General features: G+C 37.4%; 1 protein-coding gene and 1 long non-coding RNA gene across 4 annotated transcripts in view; one reads left to right on the top strand and one right to left on the bottom strand.

The window, feature by feature from the left end:
• RBM44 (RNA binding motif protein 44) overlaps positions 1-18,961 on the top strand; it is a 36,761-nt gene that overhangs the window by 15,837 nt on the left and 1,963 nt on the right. Inside the window, exons 5-15 of one of the 2 annotated variants that reach the window (XM_070618768.1) lie at positions 1,040-1,199; positions 1,707-1,892; positions 1,987-2,009; positions 2,143-2,227; positions 3,891-4,005; positions 5,807-5,935; positions 6,699-6,778; positions 6,889-6,962; positions 8,688-8,976; positions 13,817-13,962; positions 16,157-16,301. In XM_070618768.1, coding sequence (XP_070474869.1) covers positions 1,040-1,199; positions 1,707-1,892; positions 1,987-2,009; positions 2,143-2,227; positions 3,891-4,005; positions 5,807-5,935; positions 6,699-6,778; positions 6,889-6,962; positions 8,688-8,976; positions 13,817-13,962; positions 16,157-16,286 — 1,417 coding nt within the window. In that variant the 3' untranslated portion in view covers positions 16,287-16,301. The remainder of the gene's footprint in view (positions 1-1,039; positions 1,200-1,706; positions 1,893-1,986; positions 2,010-2,142; positions 2,228-3,890; positions 4,006-5,806; positions 5,936-6,698; positions 6,779-6,888; positions 6,963-8,687; positions 8,977-13,816; positions 13,963-16,156; positions 16,302-18,961) is intronic. The other variant, XM_070618769.1, reaches the window with a different exon arrangement.
• LOC139083294 (uncharacterized) overlaps positions 1-18,961 on the bottom strand; it is a 36,149-nt gene that overhangs the window by 6,118 nt on the left and 11,070 nt on the right. The window lies entirely within an intron of this gene.

Consider the following 18,961-nt stretch of genomic DNA (forward strand, 5'->3'; position numbering starts at 1 on the left):
CCTTCAAACAGATAAATATTAGGATAACAAAATATTAAAGCTTTCTGCTTACTGAGCTTTCAGTGTCAATAATTCCTTCAGAAACTCACGGCATCTTTATTTATCCAACCCAAATCCACACGGATTTAATTACTCCGTTTTCTTTCATCTGATCCCTGGTAGGCCAAAACAAAATGGCACCTTTGGAAAATGTCAAATATTTGAAGAAGTAAATAGCTACTTTCACTGGGGTATTTCAATCTTGGTTTGAATTCATTGTGTAATTTACTTTGCATTTATTAGATACCCTTATAATTCAGAACCCAATGGAGAACCAGGAGGGGGGGAGAGGGGAGTAAAAGGGAAGCCTCTGAGAAGCCGACTTAGTTCTCATGTTCTGAGGTCGTTTACTTTTTCCTCCGTTCGTTCTTCGTTTCCTAATGTGTTTGACCCAGTATCCAGTCTCAGGAAAGTGAGTAGGAAGTGGGTTTCCAGAGGCAGAAGTGTTGAGAGCAGCTAGCAGTAGCAACTGGCAGCCAGGGGAGAACTTCTGGGACTATTATCATTCGAAAAATGTGGTGATTTGGGGCTGTTTGATGTAATAACACAGCAAAATATTGACTTACAATAATGACCCTTAATTACCAAGAAAAACGTAAATTATGTCTATTGTTTATTAAAAAGATAGCACATTTAAGAACAGTTTCCATCCAGAATGCTTATAACTGGAAAAAATATTAAGCAAGCTTGATTTAGGTTGAAAATGTGTTGATTATGGATCAATAAAGTCGGTACTTTACTTTGGAATCCTTTTGTGGTAAAAGAACATATGAATTTGAGAATTGTTTGCTTCCTTGACTTCTGGGAAGAGGACATCTAGCCTTGGCTCTTGACATCCTTGTTTTCTGCAGCTGTAGTGTGTTCCTACAGCCTTTCTTTAGTAAAAATTGACTTGAACTTGACAGAGAAATGTAAGAAATTTAAAATCTGTTTCTAGAGGCACGCCATTAACACAGAAAAATATTTGAAATCTTACCTAATGCAATCTTTTATTTTAAAGGGAAACTCAACTTCCTGAAGAAATGGAGAAGAATTTTCCATCAAAGTGCTGTCAGAAAATAATGCAGAGAGCCGTCAAAGCAGAGTTGCACCTTTTAAATGTTCACTATCAAATGTGTCACCGCCACTGCAGAGATATTTACAAACTCGTAACGGAAAATAGGGAAGGATTAAATAGTGATTGTTAATTTTAAATCTGTATCTTCTTAGAAATTTATCACTAGCTTTAAATTTGTTCTAGAAAAGTTCTCTCATTTTCATTTGTGAAGGGCAAAATGAGGGGTAGACGTAACTGGGCGTGTTGGCTGGCCTCGGGGTGATGGGCTCTTGAGAAGCGGTGCGTTTGAATTTCATGCAGAGGCAACAGTGCGTGGTAGGATGACGAGTCCAGAGAACAGGTAGATTTGATATTTCTTATAAAGTCCAAGTATGGCTGAAGTCAGAGGTTTTGTATGACATTCTACCACATTCTCTCTGGCTTATATAGTGAGGGTTGCTCATATTGCCCCTAGAAAAATACATCTTCTGTGGTTCATTTTCTTTGACTAAACATTTGAAAGAAAAATTTTAAAGATCTGGTAGTTAGAACTAAGGATGTAATATGGTATTAGTGTTAAATGGATGACTTGGGCCTAAATAATTTAGTTTTGTGAACTTAACTTTTGAACAGGAATTTATCAAGCAATTCTACTCAGACGGAATTAGGATCAGCACTGCTGTCTGTTCTGGGAGAGTTAAAAGTTAGATACGTGAGTTTAAAAGAAAAACTAAACAAGGGTGTCCCACTGGAAGAGCTGCCCCCACTGTCATTAGAATCAAAATTATTATCTACCTTCTCTACTTTTATTTCCAGGGTATGTATTTATGTTTTAGGAATAAATTTTTTACTTCATTTAGACAGAAAGCATTTTAAACAAAAGATTTTTCTTCCCTTATCTCTCTTTCCAGCTAAAGACAGAAGAATCACATGTGTAAGTTATGGTTTCATCTAATTTAGAATTCATTAGATCTTAAAAATTGCATATTCAATTAACTTTGTTTTCTGTTTTTGTTTCTTATTCAGAACATTGATAAATTCTTTAATGAAATGTTTTATCTGTTTAGTCTTTTAGGAGCAGATTCTGAATTAGACAATCAAAGTACACATGATGTTGATGTTTCTTCGAGCCTAAAAAAGACACTCCCTCAAGTGAGATTTTTTAAAAGTAGTTCATTAGTGTAAATCTTTGATTTTATGGCTTAAGCAAAGTAAACTATAATTTCCAGAAGCTCTCACGTCCTACTTTTCACTCAACTGGCTTGCTTTGTGTTCTACCATTTGAGGGATGTAACTGACTAGAAGGGACACAATGTCCTGATCAAACAGCTGTCATATGTTGAGTAGGGTGCCCATATAGTTTATCATCAAATCAGGAGATTTTTGAGAATGAAAGGTAGTGATGTTGATAATTTACCATGACAGTAGGTGTGTAAACCTGAATGTCTCAGGCAAACTGTGACTTAACGGCCACCATCGTGTTGATCCAGTGTGGTTAAAACTAATATGTTATATCTTTGTCTCAAAAGATAGAGTAAAGTGATAGCCCATTCGTTTTAGATGGGGCAAAGTTTTAATTCCTCCTTTACTGAACAGATGAAAATAGTTTTTAAATGCCGGTCGTAGGTTTTCTTGATCTCTCCTGTTCCCCCAAGTACATGCTTCTCAGGTGACGGTCTATGTAACAGCACCCTGCAAATTGTGAACTGATATAGAAACATAGATTATATTCCATTATCAAGGGAGGCAATGGAGTAGGAGAGCCAAAGTTTATTTCTACTTTCTGACTTAGGTCTTAACCCCCAAGTTATGTTATTTGGGTTGTCTTAAATAATAAGATGCAATCCAAAGCTGAAAGTGAAATGCTGGATTGATTTATGTTCCTTTCTGTTAACATAAATGATTAAAAGTAATTAGCAACTTATTTATTCCATTGTTCTGCTCTTTAAAAAAAACCTCAATTATCCGCAAAGAATTAACAGATCTAAAACTGTATTTTTATATCCTCAAATTTGTTACATAGTTTGCTTAAACAGCTTGTCCATTTAATGATATATAATATTCTGGAGGGATTTTTTTCATCATTGTAATTGTAGCAACGGTACAACCTGTTTATTTGGGGAGAACAATAAATTATTTTTTAAAGTACAATATGCAGCTATAACATAATTTTTATAGTCTTAGTTTTGGTTCTAAAACACTATCTATTTTAATTTGGGATTGCATTTTAATCCCTATCTCATCAAATTAGCAGGTTATGCTTGAAAGCCAGTATAGTGTAGTGTATCTAAATTTCAGCTACTTATATACTATCTTCACAATTTTCCATAGCCATATAGTACCTATGTTATTTGCTCTGTACTTTTCTTTAAATGACTCTCCTTTTTAAATAAATTTATGTGCAAAGAGTAACGTGGGAAACAGATGTTACTTCCCATAAATAAAAGGTATACATAAGCACCTGTTAAATTAAATATATAACTGTTAAATGTTAATAGGAGAAATTATAATATGTATACCTCCAGAAATCATCCCAAATACTTCTAGTATGTGTATGCTAAATAATGGTAGTGTTATCATATAGTCACTATACACAGGCTGGGTCCATGTCCTCATTCTTATTAACTGTGTGACAGACATAAAATAAGTTGCTTAGATTCAGTTTGCTTGCCTGTAAATCCGGGTTGATGATGATTTTGCTCTGATAGCCTTCATTGTTGTGGGGTCTAAATAATGCCAGTAGAGAGCCCACCACATCATCAGAGTGCATTATCCATTGGTCCTGATTATTGTTGTTGTTTTTATTAATCTTCAGATGTCTTTATTATCTGACAATAGTCATCCTAAACAAGATACATCACCCAAAGAAGATGGTTTAAAAAGCAGTGATGTAAACGTAGACTTTAGTCACCTGAAACTTGACGATAAAGGTCAGTATAAAATGTACTGTTGGAGCTGGCCCAGTGGCATAGTGGGTAAGTTTGCACACTCCGCTTTGGTGGCCCAGGGTTTGCAGGTTTGGATCCCGGGCACAGACCTATGCACTACTCATCAACCCATGCTGTGGTGGCGTCCCACATACGAAAAATAGAGGAGGGGGGCCAGCCCCGTGGCCGAGTGGTTAAGTTTGCATGCTCCACTTAGGTGGCCCAGGGTTTTACTGGTTCAGATCCTGGGCACAGACCTGGTACCATTCATTAAGCCACACTGAGATGGGGTCCCACATAGCAGAACCAGAAGGCCCTACAACTAGAATATGCAACTATGTACTGAGTAGTTTTGGGGAGAGGAAAAGAAAAAAAGGAAGATTGGCAACAGATGTTAGTTCAGGTGCCAATCTTTTAAAAAAAAAAAAAAAAATGGCCTGGCCCAGTGGTGCAGCAGTTAGGTTTGCATGTTCTGCTTCTTGGTGGTCCAGGGTTTGCTGGTTTGGATGCCGGGTGCAGACATGGCACCACTTGGCAAGAGCCATGCTGTGGTAGGTGTCCCACGTATAAAGTAGAGGAAGATGGGCATGGATGTTAGCTCAGGACCAGTCTTCCTCAGCAAAAAGAGGAGGATTGGCAGTAGTTAGCTCAGGGCTAATCTTCCTCAAAAAAAAAAAGAAAACAAAAACACAAAGGATGATTAGCACAGATGTTAGCTCACGGACAATGTTTCTCACCAAAAAAAAAAAAGGAATTGTCCTGTGTCATTGCCAGAAAACAAATAATGTGGTTTAAATATCCTTAGTTCCCACTCATTAAATGAAAATAAATATTTTTAATTGACTGAAGGACATCATTCTGATTATGAATGTTAAGTACATTCTTATTACACCTACTGACATCTTTATTTATTTATTTATTTTGAGGAAGATTAGCCCTGAGCTAACTACTGCCAATCCTCCTCTTTTCGCTGAGGAAGCCTGGCCCTGAGCTAACATCCATGCCCATCTTTCTCTACTTCATACGTGGGACGCCTACCACAGCATGGCTTGTCAAGCAGTGCCATGTCTGCACCTGGGATCCGAACCGGCGAACCCCGGGCCACTGAGAAGCTGAACGTGCGAACTTAACCGCTGCGCCACCGGGCCAGCCCCTGACATCTTTAAAGTTACTTCATATATCTGATGATGCCAAATAATAATACAGAATTTTATTCTTCAAATTCCTGTTTTCCAATCTGAAAATTCTTTCTTCTGTCCAGTTCTTCTCTCTATAAATTGTGTGTAATTTTGGTTTGTTTTATTTGTTTTGTCTCTATGAAAAGAGATTATCCTCATTCCAGATCCATATAGTCTGCCTGTTTGGTGATGGGGAGTGTGTCTCCTGGCTCTGAAGCAGTGATTCCATTTTTAGTGAAGTAAAGAGCTGCGGCACTGCTTAAAGCCCTTTGTAAAGATTTTTACTGTTAGTCTCTGTATAAAAGTAACACGTCTCTCTTTCAATAGAGTATAATTTAAAAATCAGAGATGTAAGGCTTTGAGTAAACCAGGAATCAGTGTTAATTAAAGGAAAACTGGGAGGCAGACCACTCAGACGGAAAAGTACTTGTTTTTCAGGAACTGCTGAAAATTGCTTGTCAGAATCTTTATGCTTGGTTCTCTGATTTTGCTAATATTTATTTTTATATTTATATACAAAACTAGTAATTGTCATCATGCTGATTCGTTCTGAGAAGCTTTTTAGATAATTTCTCAGAGGGTTAACATAATACATGACTCATAGCAACTTGTGTTCAATTTCTCAGATTGCAAAAATTGTCGAGAAGTAAGTGAAGACTGGTTTGACGCCAAGGAGAACCTGACTGGAGCTGACTTCTCAGGAACACAAGAAAATCAAGCAGAGCAAGACAGAGGCGATCCGAAGTTTACACTAGGTTGGTTCTTAACAGTTTGCTAAGAAATCCTAACCCAGCTCACGTGTAAAATAGTGCTTACTGTCGTCTGTGTTCTTTTGGAGAACTGAATATTTTATTCCTCTTTGTGATTTTTCTTTATAAATATAAAAAATGAGAAAATGAGCCATTTGGAGGTCAATTTTTTAAAGAGTGAAGCGAGAAAAAAATGTATCTGTAATCCTAATATTTGTGGTTTCCAAAATAGTGCTATCTAAATCAAGATATTTATCCCCTACTTTTTTCTTACGTGCCGTTACCATCGCCACAGCTATACACCTGCTACTGATATCTGTCTGATTGAAAGGCTTTCTGGTGTGACGTTTCCCCAGCAAAGGGAATTGTGTGAGGAGAGCCCTAGCCAGCGTGGACTGGCGGGGTTAGGACCCTGCGTGAAGCAGCGTCTTAGGGAGCGCTTCTCAGAGCCAGAGATAAATGGAAGACACTTTGCTTAGTTATGATGTAATTGATTGCTCTGGTTAGAAGTTATCGATCTGTTTTTGAGCTACAAGAGACCTAACAACAACCAATCCAACCTCTTTATTTTTAAGATATATGATTAAGGTGCAGGAATATGAAAACTATCCGCCAGACTCTTGGTCTTCAGTCTAGTGCTGATATTTGCTGATTACTTTATAATAAACTTTGTGATAATGAAAGAATGAAATATTTAACAATTTTCTCTTAAAAATATCGATAGAAAAATGGTCATCTTCTGTTGTACGTTATTTTTCTCCACAAGCAGACATGAAGAATAGTGAGCCCTTACGAAGAGATAAGGGTTATTTGATACACGTTGGTGGTCTCTGTCCTTCGGTATCTGAGGTATGCCAGGATCTATTTTTGAGCTTCATTTTCATATCTATTAAATGTTCATATTTTGATTCTTTGTTGTTTTTTCTACCTTTAATAAACTTTTATTTCTCTCCTTTTAGGCTGATTTAAGGTCTCATTTCCAGAAATACCAAGTCTCTGAAATATCAATTTATGATTCTTCTACTAATTACAGGTATGTTTCCCAAATTCAATAAATTTGTATTTACTGGGTGTCTGCTCTGTGCCAGAGCTTCTGTACTGGACGTCAGCCACGGTGGGGACAGAGGCAGGGCCATCCCCACAGGAGTTTTCCAGCCTGGGAGAGGGACACACGTCGACACATAGCTGCAGTCATTCATCGGTGCTGTTCTCGAGCAGATCTTTCTTTCATTAGACTTTTTAACTTGCTGTTAATGGTGTAGAGCAGAGTTATTGGGTTTGTGCACTTTATCTTGTTTCATACCGTTTCATGGGGGCAGTAGAGTGCTTTAGTTAAGAGAATGTGTTCAACAGCTAGACGGCCTGGGTTCACTTCCCAGCTCCCTCAGTAACTTGATGAATAAATCTGGACACGTTACTTAACCTTTCTGCAGCTCGGGCTCTTCCTCTGTGACGTGAGGGTACTAATAGCACCTTCGCAGCATTGCCATGGAGCTATTATTAGTTAATTAAAGCAGCAGGAATAAGGTCTGGCACGCAATAGGGCTCAGAAAATCGTATTTAATTTTATTATTTTTTATTTTAAGAACTCTTTGGTGGATGCTTTCATATGTTTTAGGTAGATAGCTATGTCATCTACAAATAGTCATTCCAATATATATGTTGCTACTTTCTGTTTTGTGACATTGTCAGAACATTCAAAAGTATCAAATAATAATGGTGATAGCTTAATGGAAATGCCTTTACTGTTTTATCACTAAAAATGATAAGTGTTTATTTCAGATTTGAAAATCTTTATCAATTAAGAAAGGATCTTATTTGTAGTTGGGGTTGAAATTTATTAAAAGTAAGTGTTTAATTTTGCCCTAAGTGGAGTCACTTATGATCATATGCTTTTTTTATTTGATGTATTGATATGTTGCCAATAAATTTCATTATATTGAAGTAGTGTTGTAATCCTAACAGTATTACTTGATGTAAAAACTCTTTTAGTGTCTTGTCGAATCCTTTAAAAAAAAAACTTTGTGGGTTTTTTTTGTATAATACTTGATGTATTATACATTCTGTATGGAAATTTAGAAAATACAATTAAGTACAAAAATACAAGGAGGTTATAAAAATTTATCTGTAATCCCCTCCTTTGAAAACAGCTGCTCTTCAGATTTGGTATGCATATACCCTTTCTAGGATAGGGCTGGCACCTTCGGAAGGCTCGCTCTTGCCCAACTTTCTCAATTATATGGTTCAAATTCTGGTTAGCTTTTCCAGCTCTTTTTTTGGTCTACATATTTTTTCCTCTACAAAGTCGTGAGGATATTCTCTTATATATTCTGCTAAATGTTTTTAAATTTTGCCTTTCACGTTTAAGCCTTTGATCCACCTGGAGGTTATGTTTGTATGTAGGGATTAATTTTAATTTTTTAGTATGGATAGCTCTTTGTCCCAAGGCCGCTAATCTGTGCGACTCTGTTGTATGTCAGCTTTGCAAATGCTCTACATTGTTTTAATATAAAGTTAATTAGGAGATAATTCATAAGAAATGCTTACTGTCTTTTATGTCCTATGTTTGATTTGCTTTTTATTTAGTTATCTTAGATAAATATTCTTCCTAATCCTAAGGTAAGTATAATAGCTTTTTATTTTTAAGAGTAGTTATTCTTAGGAAAGATATTTTTCAGCCACTAATTACAAAATGAAGTTTGAGACAATTTAAAGTCGTTAACAAAGAACCTGTTGGTTTTCTGTTTTTATATTTTAGATATGCATCTCTTGCTTTTAAAAAAAACAGTGATGCAAAGATGGCTGTGAAAGAAATGAATGGGGTAGAAATAAATGGAAAAGCAGTAAATGTGCGGCTTGTTAAAACTCCTGGAGAATATACATCACCACTGTCCTCCCAAAATGGAAATAGAGTTAGCTTGAATAATTTGGAGAAAAGCACCAGCAAAGAAATCACCTCAGCTTCCTGCATTTCTAGATTGCACAGAACTAGGCCAAGGCAGTTGGGATCTGAGCACGACAGTGAGTTTTTCCCTTTTGACCAAAAGGTTAGTTTTCTTGATTGATCCTTTAAATGGTCTTTGTGTATGCCATGTTGCAATAAGTAGCTTGGTGTAACAAATAACTCTGGAATCAGCAATCCTGAAGTGGGAATAAGAACGTTAATCAGAATCGTTTTTAACCTTGGGTCCACCTTAACGTGCTTTTGTACAACTCCAGTTGCTCCTGGAGGAAAACGCACATCTTTGTAGACCTGGCTGCGGAGGAACTCACTTCTCTTTAACGGGCCTCTTTGCCGAAGCTTTGCAGTCTTTTTGTCTCTTTATTTTTGCACAGCACTACTCTATAAGCAGCTAATTACACTTGCATCATTCTATTTTTCACAGCTAACCTTATCTCATAATTGTTAAAACCATAAAATGTCGTCATTTTATCATCTATGCTCTCATTTTACCCCCTTGATATTTTAAGCACCGTGTGGAAAGTGATGAAGTTGCCTTGTTCACTCTTATCTCTCCACTGTATGGCATCCTGTAGGCATTCCACAGATTTTTTAATATTTACATACAGTAAAATTCACTCTTTTTGGCGTCCTTGAGTTTAGACAAATGCATATTGGCATGTAACCCCCACCACAGTCAAGATACAAAGCAGTTCCATCATTCCTGTGGAAACATTCTCTTGTGCTCTGCTCTGTTTCCTGTTCTCTTTTCCAGAATGTCATATAAATGGAATAGTATGCAGCCTTATTAGTCTGGTTTCTTTCACTTAGCTTAATGCATTTGAGATTGAACCATGTTGTGGCATGTATCAGCAGTTCATTTCTGTTCATATTTTGACCATTTTTATTGGGTTGTTTGTTTTATTATTGAGACTTGAGTTTTTCATAGTATCACGCATCACTTAATGACAGAGATGTGTTCTGAGAAACGTGTTGTTAGGTGATTTCATCGTTGTGCACACATCATAGAGTGTGCTTACACAAACCTATATGGTAGAGCCTGCTACATACGTGGGCTATGTGATGCTGATCTTATGGGAGCAGCGTCGTCTATGCAGTCCATCGTAGAGCAAAACATCATTATGTGGTAGATAACTGTATTCTGAATATAAGTCCTTTTATCAGATAGATAGGTGATTTGCAAATACTTTTTTCTAGCCTGTAATTTGTCTTTTCATTCTTGTAGTAGTGTCCTTCTCAGAGCAGGAGTTTTTATTTTGATCAAGTACAATTTATCAGTTTTTTTTTAACTTGTGCTTTTAGTGTCATATCTAAGATATCTTTGCGTGGGGTCAGCCCCATGGCTGAGTGGTTGAAGTTCCCTGCGCTCTGCTTTGGCGGCCCATGTTCGTGGGTTCAGATCCCGGGCATGGACCTTCTCCACTCATCAGCTATGCTGTGGAGGCATCCCACATACAAAGTAGAGGACGATTGGCATGGATGTTAGTTCAAGGTTAATTTTCCTCAAGCAAAAATAAGAAGAGGATTGGCAACAGATGTTAGCTCAGGGTGAATCTTCCTCACCAAAACAAAAAAAAGAAATCTTTGCATAACCCATGGTCACAAAGATTTTCTTTTCTTTTTCTTTTTTACTTTTGTGTGTGTGTGTGAGGAAGATTGGTCCTGAGCTAACGTCTGTTGCCAATCTTCTTTTTGCTTGAGGAAAATTGTTGCTGAGCTCACATCTGTGGCAATCTTCCTCTACTTTATGTGGGATGCTGCCACAGCGTGGCTTAATGAGCAGTGCTAGGTCTGTGCCTGGGATCTGAATTTGCGAACCTCAGGCTGCTGAAGCGGAGTGCACGAACTTAACCACTGCACCACCCGGCCTGCCCCGGTCATAGAGATTTTGAGTTAATTTTTATCTAATGTGTGAGGTATGAATTGAGGTGAGTTTTTTTGTTGTTGGTGTTTCATTTTGCATATGGAATTGTTCCAGCACCATTATTGAAAAGACTGTCCTATCTCCATTGAATTTTTGCACCTTCATCAAAAATCAATCAACTTTATTTGTGTGGGTCTATTTCTAGACTGTCTATTCTCTTCCATTGATCTGTTTGTCTATCTTTCCACCAATACGACACTATCTTCATTGTTGTAGCTTTATAGTAAGTCTTGAAATCTGGTAGAATAAGTCCTCCAACTTTATTCTTTTTCAAAATTGTTTTGGCTATACTAGTCTCTTTGCCTTTCTGTATAAATTTTATAATTCAGCTTGTCAATATCTGCAAAAATATCCTACTTGGATTTTTACTGGGATTATTTTGAATCCACAGATAAGAGAAAGTCCTTTTTTAATAAATGGATGAAAGAATGCATACTTGTTGGATAAGATAAAGAGTTCTCTTCTGCCTGCGTCCTTTGTCCCATCCTTTCCTAATTCCTGGAATTACCCATCCCTCTTCTGCACCGTTAGTGACACCATCACTCGCAGACCTTTCTCTCTACTCATGGTCTCACAACTCTTCCTAATCCTGACAAGATTTTCACTTGACTTCTCATTCTTTTGAAGTTATGATCCTTATTTGTTCTCTGTTTTTACTGCCAAACTTCCCAAACAGGTCGTTTATATCCCATCTCTTGATTTCTTTGTTTTCTTCTTCCTCCTAATAATCTGACTTCAATCTCTAAAACTTTACTTAAACTGCTCTTTCTGTTGTCACTAGTGACTTTTTGTGGTCTTTCCCCATCTACCTTCTTTTTGACCACTTGGCCTATTTGAAGCTGGTCATCCCTTTCTTGAAACTCTATCCCTTTCAGCTCAGTGACACTTCATGTTTAGGGTGGGTTTTTGGTACCTAACGTCAATCCAGAGTAGGAAGGAAGGAAGCAAGTACACTTGGGCTACGTGGAGGCATGAACTGGAGTTTAGCAACTGTGGCTCCTTCCCTCCTCTCTCATGGGGTACATGGGGTTTCTTGCCTCTGCATCCCTGTATGCTCTGTTCTGCTTCTCTCTCCACACTGACTTTGTCTGTCTGCTCATGATTTCTCTCTTCCTCCATTTGGCTTTATTTTGCTTAATTCTTACACTACAGTATTTTTCAGTTCATGCTCTTGTCATCATTTGACTAACTCATTTTCTCCCTGTTCCAATTCCTCGTTCTTTAGACATGGAATCTGACTGATCCAGCCTCTTTTTTATTTTATTTTATTTTATTTTTTGCTGAGGAAGATTAGCCCTGAATTAACATCTGTGCCAGTCTTCCTCCACTTTATATGTGGGTCACCGCCACAGCATGGCAGACAAGTGGTATAGGTCCGCACCCAGGATCCAAACCCCCAAGTCAGGGCCACTGAAGTGGAGTGTGCTGAACTTAACCATTACGCCATGGGGCCAACCCCCTAACCTGTGATACTGACGTTCGTTAGTTCAGGTGACAGCGCTCTTGGTCCAGTGAGTGGGGACAGGGGGCCATGGAGTTGGCAGAGGGAAGGTTATGTGGTGTAAACAGGGCGCCGTGGGCTAGGGTAGGAGTACGCTGTCTTAGCATGTGGGGACAGGGAGGCCCCTGTTACCATCTTGGTTACACTGTACTCTCGAGGGCTCCTACCTTTACAGCAATTTCCTGCCACCTTTCTTTTTCTCAGATTCTCAACATTTATTCATTCATTTAGAAAATACTTACTGGCTACGATGAGAGGCAGAATAGTGAAGACTCAGAGCAGCACATTCCTAACGTGCTCTGCCACCTGCTCCCCGTGATAGGCGAGGGACCTAAGCTCTGTCTGAGCTCCCATTCTTACCGTGGGAGTAACATTTCCCACCTGCAAATGTTGTCAGGTTTAAAGGAGTTTACTGCAGAAAAATTCTTAGGACAGTGCCTGGCACAGCAAGTGTACTCAATGAATAGTAGCTATTATCGTTGTTTACCAGTAATTTGGCTCTTTCTTGGAAATCTCATCCTCTCTGTGGTTTCAACTATCACTGAAACTATTGTATCCCAAACTTTTATTTATTCAACAAACAGTTATTGCTTACCAACTGTGTACACTATTCTAGGCACTGGGATAGCAGCAAGGAACAAAACAGACAAAAATCTGTGCTCTTGTAGGGTTTAAATCTAGTGAAGGAGAAAAGGCAATAAGCAAATAAGTACAACGTGTAATATTGTGGTGTGGCAGACCTGCTGGACCCTTGGTCTAGGCTCTGCAGTCTCAGCGCTCCCTTGCTGCGCTTCGGCGGACCTGACAGTGGTTTCATACACCGTATAGCCTCCTTGCCTCGCTCACAGTAATTTGCCCTGTTAGTTGATCATTTTAATTTGTCTCTTCATTTGGATCATAAGACCCCTAAGTGGGGGGGTTCTATTTGATATCACTAGTTTCCCCCTCCCCCCACAGCATGTGGTACAGGTCTGGACATAGAGTTTGTGTTCATTACATATTTAGTAAATAAGATGTGCAATATTTATAATTACCACGTAGACCAGCCTTTCTCTGTCAGGTTGGACAAGAGAATTAATTAAGTCTTCTTGCCCTAAGCCTAGCAGATTTATTGTGTGTAATGAATTACTGACATCTCTCCTGTGCGTCTAGATTGGGACAAGTTGTGTCCTATCTTGGGGAAATTGAGAAAAGGGTTAACATCATTTTCTGTGTTCTGTGGTTAAGATGAGGAATCCCGGTTGAGAAAGGCTGATTTAGACATAGCCTCATGTAGTTTATCACTACGATAAGAAAACATGTTTGTCATTCTTTTAATATATGGCCCTGAACACAGCTCAAGTAAATCTACTTGATAGAAATAATCCCCAATCAAAATAAATTTCTTAGGAATTTTGATTTTACGACTTGTAATATTAAAATTTATTTTAATTGAATAAGCTGAATTGTCTGTATGTAACGGTTACTGATTTTAAGAAGATTTTTTAAATGCTTATTTAGGGTGTTAAGAAGAATTGTACACAGGTTGAATCTACTAAATTATTACCTGATACACCTATTCGATTCATACCTCCAAATACATTGAACCTGAGTAGCTTTACCAAGATCATGAAGAGACTGGCTGAACTCCATCCAGAAATTAGCAGGTAATGATTACAACTGGTTGTAAATTTTTTTTATTGAGTTCATATTAGTTTACATCGATGTGAGATTTCAGTTGTATATTATTTCTTGACTGTCACCACATAAGTGCTCCCCTTCACCCCCTGTGCCCACCCCCAAGCCCCCTTCCCCTGATAATCACTGAACTGTTTTGTCCATGTACTTATTTATATTCCACATAGGAGTGAAATCATCTGGTGTGTCTTTCTCAGACTGGCTTATTTCACTTAGCATAATTCCCTCCAGGTCCTTCCATGTTATTGCAAGTGGGATGAATTTGTCTTTTTATGGCTGAGCAGTATTCCATTGTATATATATATATACCACATCTTCTTTATCTTTATTGGTTAATGGGCACTTGGGTTGCTTCCATATCTTGGCTATTGTGAATAGTGCTGCAGTGAACATAGGGATGCATATGTTACTTTGGATTGTTGATTTCAAATTGTTTGGGTAGATACCCAGTAGTGAGATAGCTGGGTCATATGGTAGTTCCATTTTTAGTTTTTTGAGGAATCTCCATACTGTTTTCCATAATGGCTGCACCAGTTTGCATTCCCACCAGCAGGGTATGAGGGTTCCCTTCTCTCCACACCCTCTCCAACATTTGTTATTTTTCGTCTTAGTGATTATAGCCATTTTAACAGGTGTAAGGTTGTACTTAGTGTAGTTTTCATTTGCATTTCCCTGATGATCAGTGATGTTGAACATCTTTCCATGTGTTTGTTGGCCATCTGTATATCTTCTTTGGAAAAAATGTCTGTTCATTTCTGCCCATTTTTTGATCGGGTTGTTTGTTTTTTTATTGTTCAGTTGTGTGAGTTCCATATATATTATGGAGATTAACCCCTTGTCAGATATATTATTTGCAAATATTTTCTCCCAATTGGTGGGTTGTCTCTTTGTTTTGATTCTAGTTTCTTTTGCCTCATAGAAGCTCTTTAGTTGATGAATTCCCACTGGTTTATTTTTTCTTTTGTTTCACTTGTCTGAGAGGACATGGTATTTGAAAAGATCCTTTTTAAAAAGGTTCTATGTCAAAGAGTGTATTACCGATATTATCTTATTATCTTCCAGGAGTTTTATAGTTTCAGGACGTATCTTCAAGTCTTTGATCCGTTTTGAGTTTATTTTGTGTACGGCGTGAGATAGTGGTCCACCTTCATTCTTTTGCATGCGGCTGTCCAGTTTTCCCGACACCATTTATTGAAGAGACTGCCTTTTCTCTGTTGTATGTTCTTGGCACCTTTGTTGAAGATTAACTGTCCGTAGATGTGCAGTTTTATTTCTGGGCTTTCAGCTCTGTTCCATTGATCTGTCTGCGTGTTTTTGTAACAGTACCATGTCGTTTGGTCACTATGGCTTTGTAGTACATTTTGCAGTCAGGGATTGTGATGCCTCCAGCTTTGTTCTTTGTTCTCAGGATTGCCTTAGCAATTCGGGGTCTTTGGTTTCCCCAAATGAATTTTAGGATTCTTTGCTCTATTTCGCTGAAGAGTGTCACTGGGATTCTGATAGGGATTGCATTGAATCTGTAGATTGCTTTGGGGAGTATGGACATTTTAACTATGTTTGTTCTTCTAATCCATGAGCAAGGAATCTCTTTCCATCTCTATGTCATTATCAATTTCTCTCAGTAATGTCTTACAGTTTTCATCATATAAGTCCTTCACCTCCTTGGTTAAATTTATTCCTAGGTACTTTATTCTTTTAGTTGTGATTGCAAACGGAATTGTATTCTTGAGTCCTCTTTCTGTAAGTTCGTTATTGGAGTATAGAAAAGCAACTGATTTTTGTAAGTTGATTCTGTACCCTGCAACTTTACTGTAGTTGTTAATTATTTCTATTAGTTTTCCGATGGATTATTTAGGGTTTTCTATATATAAGATCATGTTGCCTGAACACAGCAAGAGTTTCACTTCTTCACTCCCTATTTGGATTTCTTTTATTCCTTCCTCTTGCCTAATTGCTCTGGCCAAAACCTCCAGTACTATGTTGCATAAGAGTAGTGATGGTGGGGATCCTTGTCTTGTTCCTGTTCTCAGGGGAATGGGGTTATAAAATTTCTATGTAAAAACACGTAAAAAGTGGAAAAAGTTCAATTCCGTAACTTAGCCATATTTGGAATGCATTACTCTGGAAGGGACAAATGCTCATGTGTGTTTTCCTTTTGCATAGAGACCATATTATAGATGCTCTTCAGGAAGTAAGAATAAATCATAAAGGTTTTCTGAATGGCTTATCTATTAATACTATTGTGGAAATGACTTCATCTGTTTTGAAAAGGTCTGCTTCCAGTTACGAATAAAAGAAGCAATAAGAGGTAAGTCAGTCATATCTTTTATATTTAAATGTTACTTAAAAATTTTAAGCTATAGATTTCATTTTCTTTTCAAATAAAAAGAATATTAAATTTAAAATGATATAAAATTAAATAAACATTCTGTATTTAGTTCACTATTAATAATGAAATAAATATAAAATAAAATAAATAAGAAATACAAACTTCATTATCCCTAGGTAATCTAATTTTGTACATTGAAAATTCTGAGGATTCTACACATAAACTATTAGAATTAAAATGGTTGCTTATCAGCAAAGACAGTACACAAAAATCAATTACTGTTCTACATGCTGTCCATAATGTTAGAAAAATTATTTTTTAAAGATATTTTTAGTAGCATTAAAAATATCAAATACTTAGGAGTATGTCTAAAAAAAGATATTTAAGACCTCTATCTGAAAACTACAAAACATGGAGAGAAATTAAAGAAATCCTAAATGATGAGGGATTCTAATTCTCAATTTGAGGGATATGGCCTCTGTAGATTAAAGACTCAATAGTGTAAAGAGGTTTTTTCCCCGTGCTATCCAAGCACTCAGTGCCGTCTTAGGAAAATCCCAACAGGATATTTCTATGGAACTTGGCAAGCAGATTCTCAAAGTTATGTGGAAATATAAAAGATCAAGAATAGGGGCTGGCCCCGTGGCCGAGTGGTTAAGTTTGCGCGCTCCGCTGCAGGCGGCCCAGTGTTTCGGTGGTTCGAATTCTGGGCGCGGACATGGCACTGCTCATCAGACCACGCTGAGGCAGCGTCCCACATGCCACAACTAGAAGAACCCACAACGAAGAATACACAACTATGTACCGGGGGGCTTTGGGGAGAAAAAGGAAAAAAAATAAAATCTTTAAAAAAAAAAAAAAAAAAAAAAAGATCAAGAATAGCCAAGACTTTTTTTTTTTAAGATTTTATTTTTTTCCTTTTTCTCTCCAAAGCTCCTCGGTACATGGTTGTATATTCTTCATTGTGGATCCTTCTAGTTGTGGCATGTGGGACTCTGCCTCAGCGTGGTTTGATGAGCAGTGCCATGTTGGCACCCAGGATTTGAACCAACGAAACACTGGGCCGCCTGCAGCGCGAGAGCGCGAACTTAACCACTCGGCCATGGGGCCAGCCCCTAGCCAAGATTTTTTTTAATAAAAATAAGGTAGAAAGACTGACTTTATCACAAATTAAGATGCGTGTAAAGTGACAGGAAGATGGTATGATATTGGCACAAGGATAGACAAATAGATCAAAAGAATCAAAAAGAGAATGCAGAAACAATGTTATGAGTCTTTATTCACTTGATTAGGACAAAGGTATCATTGCAAAGCAGCAGAGAATAGAACAGTCTTTTCACTGAATGATGCTGAGGGGCCGACCCAGTGGCACAGTGGTTAAGTTCACATGCTCCACTTTGGTGGCCCGGGGTTCACAGGCTCAGATCCTGGGCACAGATCTGCACACCACTCATCAAGCCACGCTGTGTCAGCATCCCACACAAAATAGAGGAAGATGGACACACACAAAATTAAAAATGTATTTTTAAAAATAAAAAATGCTGGATTAATTAGATATCCACATGAAAAGAAATTCTCACTATCACGCTGACAGGCATTCTAATACATTGCTGTTGGTACAACCAATGCAAATGAAATTCATCAGTGTCTATAAAAATTGCATATGCATTTGCTCTTTGACCCAGAAATCACACCTCACCAGTCTGTGTCTAGATACACTGGCAAATACAAAATGACTTAGGCACAAGTTTGTTTTTGTGGCATTGTTTGTAATTGCAAAAGATTGGAAACATCTACATATTAGTTATTGTGCCGTCATAAGAGAATAAGAAAGATCTGTACACTGATGGGGCAGTCTTCAGTAGCTATTGTTAAGTGACTAAAGCAAAGGAGATAATATATATAATCTGCTGTCTTTGGGTAAGAAGGCAGAAAATATTAATATACATGTGTGTTTGTTTATATTTGTGAGAAGAAACTCTGGAAGAGAAGCTGATAAAATGATTATGTGCAGAGGGTGGGGGTAGGGATAGAAAGGAAACTTGTCTCTTAGTTGAGACTTTGGAAACATCAGTGCTTTACATATGCACATATAAAATTAATGAAACCAGTTGTATATTGAATTGGTCATGTAACGAGCTAAAAGGAATTATTTCAGCTATATTAAAATAGCATTTGAGTATACATCTTATAGATATATATTCTGAGAACAACTAGAGCTCTAAAAATATCATAACTGTATGTAATTGTCTAAAGTAATATAATTATTTTGAAACTTTTATATAGAGAGAATAATTATGTTAATGTTAGGAACCAGGATCTTTGTTGTACAAGAAAAAAGATACAGGTAAAAAGTCAATAGTTGAATTTCAGAATCCTGTACTATTACATTTTAATTGGAAATATAAATTCATGATTCTGTTCTTCAAAAATACATATTTTTAGCTCTATCCACTGAAAATACTTAGAAGTAGCAACAACCTAGTGACACTGAGCACAGCTAGCGCCCAGATTGTCAGCTCTAAATACCATTTCCTGCTTTCTTCCTTTTTTTTCTTTTCATCTTTGCAGCCACTCATTTAAATAGACTGCATTATGTTTACTTTCTTAGCCATCTTCCTAACTGTCATCTTGTTTCT

This window comes from Equus przewalskii, chromosome 5 (genome assembly GCF_037783145.1).
Source record: "Equus przewalskii isolate Varuska chromosome 5, EquPr2, whole genome shotgun sequence".
Lineage (NCBI taxonomy): Eukaryota > Metazoa > Chordata > Mammalia > Perissodactyla > Equidae > Equus > Equus przewalskii.